Source organism: Diabrotica virgifera, chromosome 7, assembly GCF_917563875.1.
Source record: "Diabrotica virgifera virgifera chromosome 7, PGI_DIABVI_V3a".
Taxonomy (NCBI): Eukaryota; Metazoa; Arthropoda; class Insecta; order Coleoptera; family Chrysomelidae; genus Diabrotica; species Diabrotica virgifera.
In genome coordinates this window covers 105,692,740-105,699,156 of record NC_065449.1, presented here as the reverse complement: position 1 = coordinate 105,699,156, position 6,417 = coordinate 105,692,740, and the positions used below count along the sequence as shown (strand labels likewise).

At 34.5% G+C, this 6,417-nt stretch overlaps 1 protein-coding gene across 1 annotated transcript; it reads right to left on the bottom strand.

The window, feature by feature from the left end:
• Positions 1 to 503: 503 nt before the first annotated feature.
• On the bottom strand, positions 504 to 1,123 carry LOC126888568 (piggyBac transposable element-derived protein 3-like). The gene is made up of 2 exons (XM_050656917.1): positions 1,095 to 1,123; positions 504 to 822 (listed from the first exon to the last, which is right to left on the bottom strand). Exons 1-2 carry the CDS (start codon positions 1,121 to 1,123, stop codon positions 504 to 506), a joined length of 348 nt encoding a protein of 115 aa, XP_050512874.1.
• Positions 1,124 to 6,417: the final 5,294 nt, after the last annotated feature.

Here is a 6,417-nt window from a genome sequence, read left to right as displayed (position 1 = left end):
GCCGTAATATGGTACTATGGCTTCGTCAACACAGTGCATTTCCTCACATTTACCAAATTTCAAAAATACAGCATTGAGGTGATCGAACAATGGCCTAACTTTAGCAAATTTGTCGGATGTATTTATAGTGACGTTGTCAGTTAGGTGAAAGTGAGATAAAATATATTCAAATTTATTTCTTGACAAAGCTTCAGAAACCAGTACATTGTGACTGTCTCTTTCGTTTTCCCAGAACATTCTCCGCCTCGGAACTGGCACATATCCACTGAGTAATAACACTCCAATGAATGCTTTTATCTCATGTTTTTCTATTTTCAGGCAATGGTTTTGTTGCCCTGTATATCGATTTGATTCGACAACTATTAGTTCCAATATTTTGTCATCAAAAAATAAAGAAAACATATCTAAAGGGGTTTGCAGAGGCATTTCTTCTTCATCGTTACTAAATTCTTCACCATCATACACCAAATCTTCGGTTTCCCATTTATAAATCTCTTTTCTCTTTATTGTTTTTTTCTCTTTGATGGCGTTTCATATTCTTCCACTGATGGGGCATTTTTGTCATCTTTTAGATTAGAGGAATTAGAGGAATTAGAGGAAATGTTTTGCCTTGTATTATATTTATGAAAATTTATTTCAACAGGCGCTCTAAGCTGTTTAGCAGGTAGATTATTTATGGTAAGCATATCTTCGTCACCAGAATCTTCATCAGTTTGAGAATCCGTGGCATTTTCGGGAGGAGAAATAGTCAATGACTCAACGTGCTCTATCATATCTTCCTCCTCCTCCAGCATAGCCAGTGCATCATTTAAAGAACAACCCCTGGAAGTGTAAATATACATGACATATGCTAAAATATTGATATATTTTGTATAAAAGCATGTAATTTACGCAAAAATAAAGTTATGTATGTAGTACTGTTATGTGCCCAACGTCCTACATGTAGGACGCTGTGGAAAAGAGGTTCAAAACTATATTATAACATATTTGTACATTACTGTTGATCCTATATTGATAAATATACTTCTTTTTACGTTAAAATGCACATATTAAAATATTATTTATATAGTTTTAAAAATACAAATTTTGCTTACTTTGCGAACGAAACACCATACTCCGCCATTTTCAAATTTACACAATTTTTGATGTTAACTACACAAATATTATGGTGTAACTAAATAGTCGTTTTATATTTTATTACATCGGGTGGTTCCTAGAGATCGATTACCTGTTGTCAGCATTTAGTTACTGGGCAAGAATGAGACAGGATCGGACTTGCTTCAGGCGTTCTATATGTAGGACGTTGGGCATATCTGGGTTAATAAAATTACTTGAAACTCGAGAAAAAACAGCATTTATTTAAAAAAAATGTGGCATGTTACATTATTCCATTAATAATAAATACCCAAATTTTAGATATATGTAGATTCATAATTTTCTATTATTGACTGAGTTCGTGGTGGTTTCAACCCTATACGTGTTAAACAGTGTTTATTTCTTTGTCTCCATCAACTTGTTGGAATTTTTGACGGGTGTGTTTGGTTTTGTCCTTTTTATTGACGGACCTTGTTCATTACCCTACAACCAAATGCAATAATATAACAAGCCACGTCACAAGCCACTACGTTAATCTTGAATGGTAATAATGTGACAAGCCACATTTAGGACAAAATTACATATCACTGTATTTTCATTACTTGAGTCACTTCTAGATTGTACATAGTCAGGGTTACGGTCACTGTCATCGAATGTCAAGTCAACTTTACTATTTTTCTTGCTAGAATCATCAGAACTCAATAATTATCCGAATTGCTTCCGCCCATGTTTGCCATTTTTATGGGGCTTGTCATTATGTCGAGTAGATACTAGAGACAAACTAGACCTATGCAATAGTGTGACCATAGATTTATCGGGCCATCTATGAACGAAGGGCTGAGATAATTTGTTAGTGGCTTGTTATACTATTACTTTAACCAAGAATAACACTAACTTGTTTTGAAATCATGTGTGGCTTGTCATTGTTTCACATTAAGCCCTTCATATATACATACGACAGCCTGTGCGGCGAAATATTTTGTGTTGAATTAAAAAATTTTAATTTTTTTTGGACTTAAATGTTTTTAAATAGGCACAAAATATGCATGTTTCTTTAAAAATATGCATGTTTCTTTAAAAATATGCAAAATTTAGTAAAGTTCTCAAATATGCGAAATATGCATGCAGTATGCATTTAGCATAAAATCCACTCCCTACTCATGACTCACCCTGTATAGGGTGGAAGGCACTTATGGAACAAAATTATTTCTGTCCTTGTTTTAAACAATTTTAAAAAACGCCAAGACCCGTCCATTTTTAAATACAAATATACGCTTTTTAAACCTAAATTTGATTGTACAGGGTGATTCACGCAAGTCTAGCATAGTCCATAAGCTTTATTTTTAATGAAACACCCTATATATTTTTATACTTTTAAAAGTTGCTTAACAACCTGATTTCATCTAACTACATCATGTATGGTATATTATGAATAAGACAGGGTGAAATTTTGAAATTATAATGTGTGGAAACCACTTATGGAAAAAATTGTTTGTGTCCTTATTTTAAAAAATTATACCAAATTGTTCTATATGGTCCACATATTGTTCATTTTGAGCGTCCGGTTTGGGGGGCGGGGAGAGATGGGGGAGAAGTCGGTAAATTAGTAGTTTTTTACGTTTTTCGTCAATATTTCTAAATCTATGATTTAGGATAAACAATGTTCTATACAAAAATGTTCTACATAAAATTTAACAAAATTCCATAAAAAAAGGTCCTATACATAATTGTTATAAAATTAACGGTTCCGGAGTTAAATGCGGAGGGTGAAAAGTGGAGGTGATGATTTTCGGTGGTGAGGCTGACGTTTTTCAAGGGCTTATCACTAACATACCATCGGCCACTAAAATAGCAAATTTTATTTACAAAACACAATGTTGTTAAAGACAATTTCTTTCATCAGTAATATAGTCCTGTCGCCAGGGGGGTACAACGGCCTCCTTAATTCAGATGGACTTACCCAAGTTTTTTTTATATATTTTGACCCGTAGAATACGAATTTTTTGGGTAACAGTTGATCCGGATGTCGATAAGATTGTTATAGACAAAGAACTTGAGGAATTACATAACAGCGATTTCTCGCAAAACAAAACATCTTTTTGTATTTTTTGGGTCATTTTAAGCAAAAAATATTCCTACAAGTTTTTTCGTAGAATGCATAGTTTTCAAGATAACCGCGGTTGAACTTTCAAAAAATCGAAAAATTGCAATTTTTGAACCCGAATAACTTTGGATTAAAAAATAAAGTAGCAATTCTGCTTACCGCATTTGAAAGTTTAAGTCAAATTATACCGGTTTTGATTATTTGCATTGCTAAAAATTAATTTTTTTATTGTTAAACTAATCTATAAACACATAGTGTTTCCCGTGCCTAATACATGCGTTTTAACGCATGCTACGTAGAAATTGCCTCGCTTGCACTTGTAGCTACTCTACCTACTCGTTCGATTTTAAATGGGAGATCATTGAAAACATCACTCACATACTAGGTGTTTATAGCTTTGTTTAACAGTAGAATAATAAATTTTTAGCAATGCAAATAATCAAAACCGATATAATTTGACTTAGACTTTCAAATCCGGAAGCAGAATTGCTACTTTATTTTTTAATCAAAAGTTATTCGGGTTCAAAAATTACAATTTTTCGATTTTTTGAAAGTTCAACCGCGGTTATCTTGAAAACTATGCATTCTACGAAAAAACTTGTAGGAATATTTTTTGCTTAAAATGACCCAAAAAATACAAAAAGATGTTTTGTTTTGCGAGAAATCGCTGTTATGTAATTCCTCAAGTTCTTTGTCTATAACAATCTTATCGACATCCGGATCAACTGTTACCCAAAAAATTCGTATTCTGCGGGTCAAAATATATAAAAAAAACTTGGGTAAGTCCATCTGAATTAAGGAGGCCGTTGTACCCCCCCAGGCGACAGGACTAATAATACCTATTATAAACAATTCCGTTCACGAGGTGCCATTTTTTGGAATTCTGCTGGCTTGAATATTAATCTAGCGGAACATCTCCCCTGGAGTAAGGTTAAGAGGTGAAAAATTATTAGGGTGGTAATAAATTAGTTTAACATGGGTGAAAAATTATTGCATAGGTTAAATTGGATTTTACTCATGCAATGCCGTTTTATCGAGAATTTTGCTAGCTTGAATATTAAGCTAGCGTGACATCTCTCCTGAAGCGGGGTTAAAGGATAAAAAATTATTAGGGTGGTAATAAATTAGTTTAACATGGGTGAAAAATTATTGCATAGGTTAAAATGGATTCCGCTCATGCAATGCCGTTTTATCGAGAATTTTGCTAGCTTGAATATTAAGCTAGCGTGACATCTCTCCTGAAGCGGGGTTAAGGGGTGAAAAATTATTAGGGTGGTAATAAATTAGTTTAATATGGTTGAAAAATTATAGTGTAGGTTAAATTGGATTCCGCTCATGCAATGCCGTTTTATCGAGAATTTTGCTAGCTTGAATATTAAGCTAGCGTGACATCTCTCCTGAAGCGGGGTGAAGGGGTGAAAAATTATTAGGGTGGTAATAAATTAGTTTAAGATGGGTGAAAAATTACTGCCTAGGTTAAATTGGATTCCGCTCATGCAATGCCGTTTTATCGAGAATTTTGCTAGCTTGAATGTTAAGCTAGCGTGACATCTCTCCTGAAGCGGGGCTAAGGGGTGAAACATTATTAGGGTGGTAATAAATTAGTTTAACATGGGTGAAAAATTATTGCATAGGTTAAATTGGATTCCGCTCATGCAATGCCGTTTTATCGAGAATTTTGCTAGCTTGAATATTAAGCTAGCGTGACATCTCTCCTGAAGCGGGGTGAAGGGGTGAAAAATTATTAGGGTGGTAATAAATTAGTTTAACATGGGTGAAAAATTATTGCATAGGTTAAATTGGATTCCGCTCATGCAATGCCGTTTTATCGAGAATTTTGCTAGCTTGAATATTAAGCTAGCGTGACATCTCTCCTGAAGCGGGGTTAAGGGGTGAAAAATTATTAGGGTGGTAATAAATCAGTTTAACATGGGTGAAAAATTATTGCATAGGTTAAATTTGATTCCGCTTATGCAATGCCGTTTTATCGAGAATTTTGCTAGCTTGAATGTTAAGCTAGCGTGACATCTCTCCTGAAGCGGGGTTAAGGGGTGAAAAATTATTAGGGTGGTAATAAATTAGTTTATCATGGGTGAAAAATTATTGCATAGTTTAAATTGGATTCCGCTCATGCAATGCCGTTTTATCGAGAATTTTGCTAGCTTGAATATTAAGCTAGCGTGACATCTCACCTGAAGCGGGGTTAAGGGGTGAAAAATTATTAGGGTGGTAATAAATTAGTTTAGCTTGGGTGAAAAATTATTGCATAGGTTAAATTTGATTCCGCTTATGCAATGCCGTTTTATCGAGAATTTTGCTAGCTTGAATGTTAAGCTAGCGTGACATCTCTCCTGAAGCGGGGTGAAGGGGTGAAAAATTATTAGGGTGGTAATAAATTGTTTAACATGGGTGAAAAATTATTGCAGAAGTTAAATTGGATTCTCTTAATTTCTCCTCATGCAATGCCGTTTTATCGAGAATTTTGCTAGCTTGAATATTAAGCTAGCGTGACATCTCTCCTGAAGCGGGGTTAAGGGGTGAAAAATTATTAGAGTGGTAATAAATTAGTGAAAAATTGGTGAAAAATTATGGCATAGGGTAAATTGGGTTTTGCTCATGTGGCCATGCTAGCTTAAGGTACCTTAATCTTCTCGCGACTTTCTTGATTTTCTTTCTCTTAGACGTGATTCTCTTATTTGTAGGAATTGGCATAAACTATCTATGTCTTTTTAGTTTTGCAATGTGATATGGTCTTCCAGCGTTTCCTCGAAATGTCTTGCAATCAGTTCGACTAATTGTTCCGATGAGTAATTATATTGCATAGGTTAAATTGGATTCCGCTCATGCAATGCCGTTTTATCGAGAATTTTGCTAGCTTGAATATTAAGCTAGCGTGACATCTCTCCTGAAGCGGGGTGAAGGGGTGAAAAATTATTAGGGTGGTAATAAATTAGTTTAACATGGGTGAAAAATTATTGCATAGGTTAAATTGGATTCCGCTCATGCAATGCCGTTTTATCGAGAATTTTGCTAGCTTGAATATTAAGCTAGCGTGACATCTCTCCTGAAGCGGGGTTAAGGGGTGAAAAATTATTAGGGTGGTAATAAATTAGTTTATCATGGGTGAAAAATTATTGCATAGTTTAAATTGGATTCCGCTCATGCAATGCCGTTTTATCGAGAATTTTGCTAGCTTGAATATTAAGCTAGCGTGACAT

What these genes read in the sequence shown, in the direction of transcription:
- LOC126888568 (XM_050656917.1), bottom strand. Translation starts at nt 1,123, where the DNA reads ATGGCGGAGTATGGTGTTTCGTTCGCAAA. An exon ending in TATGGTGTTTCGTTCGCAAA is followed by an intron (nt 823 to 1,094) that starts GTAAGCAAAATT and finishes TTACACTTCCAG; the next exon opens with GGGTTGTTCTTTAAATGATG.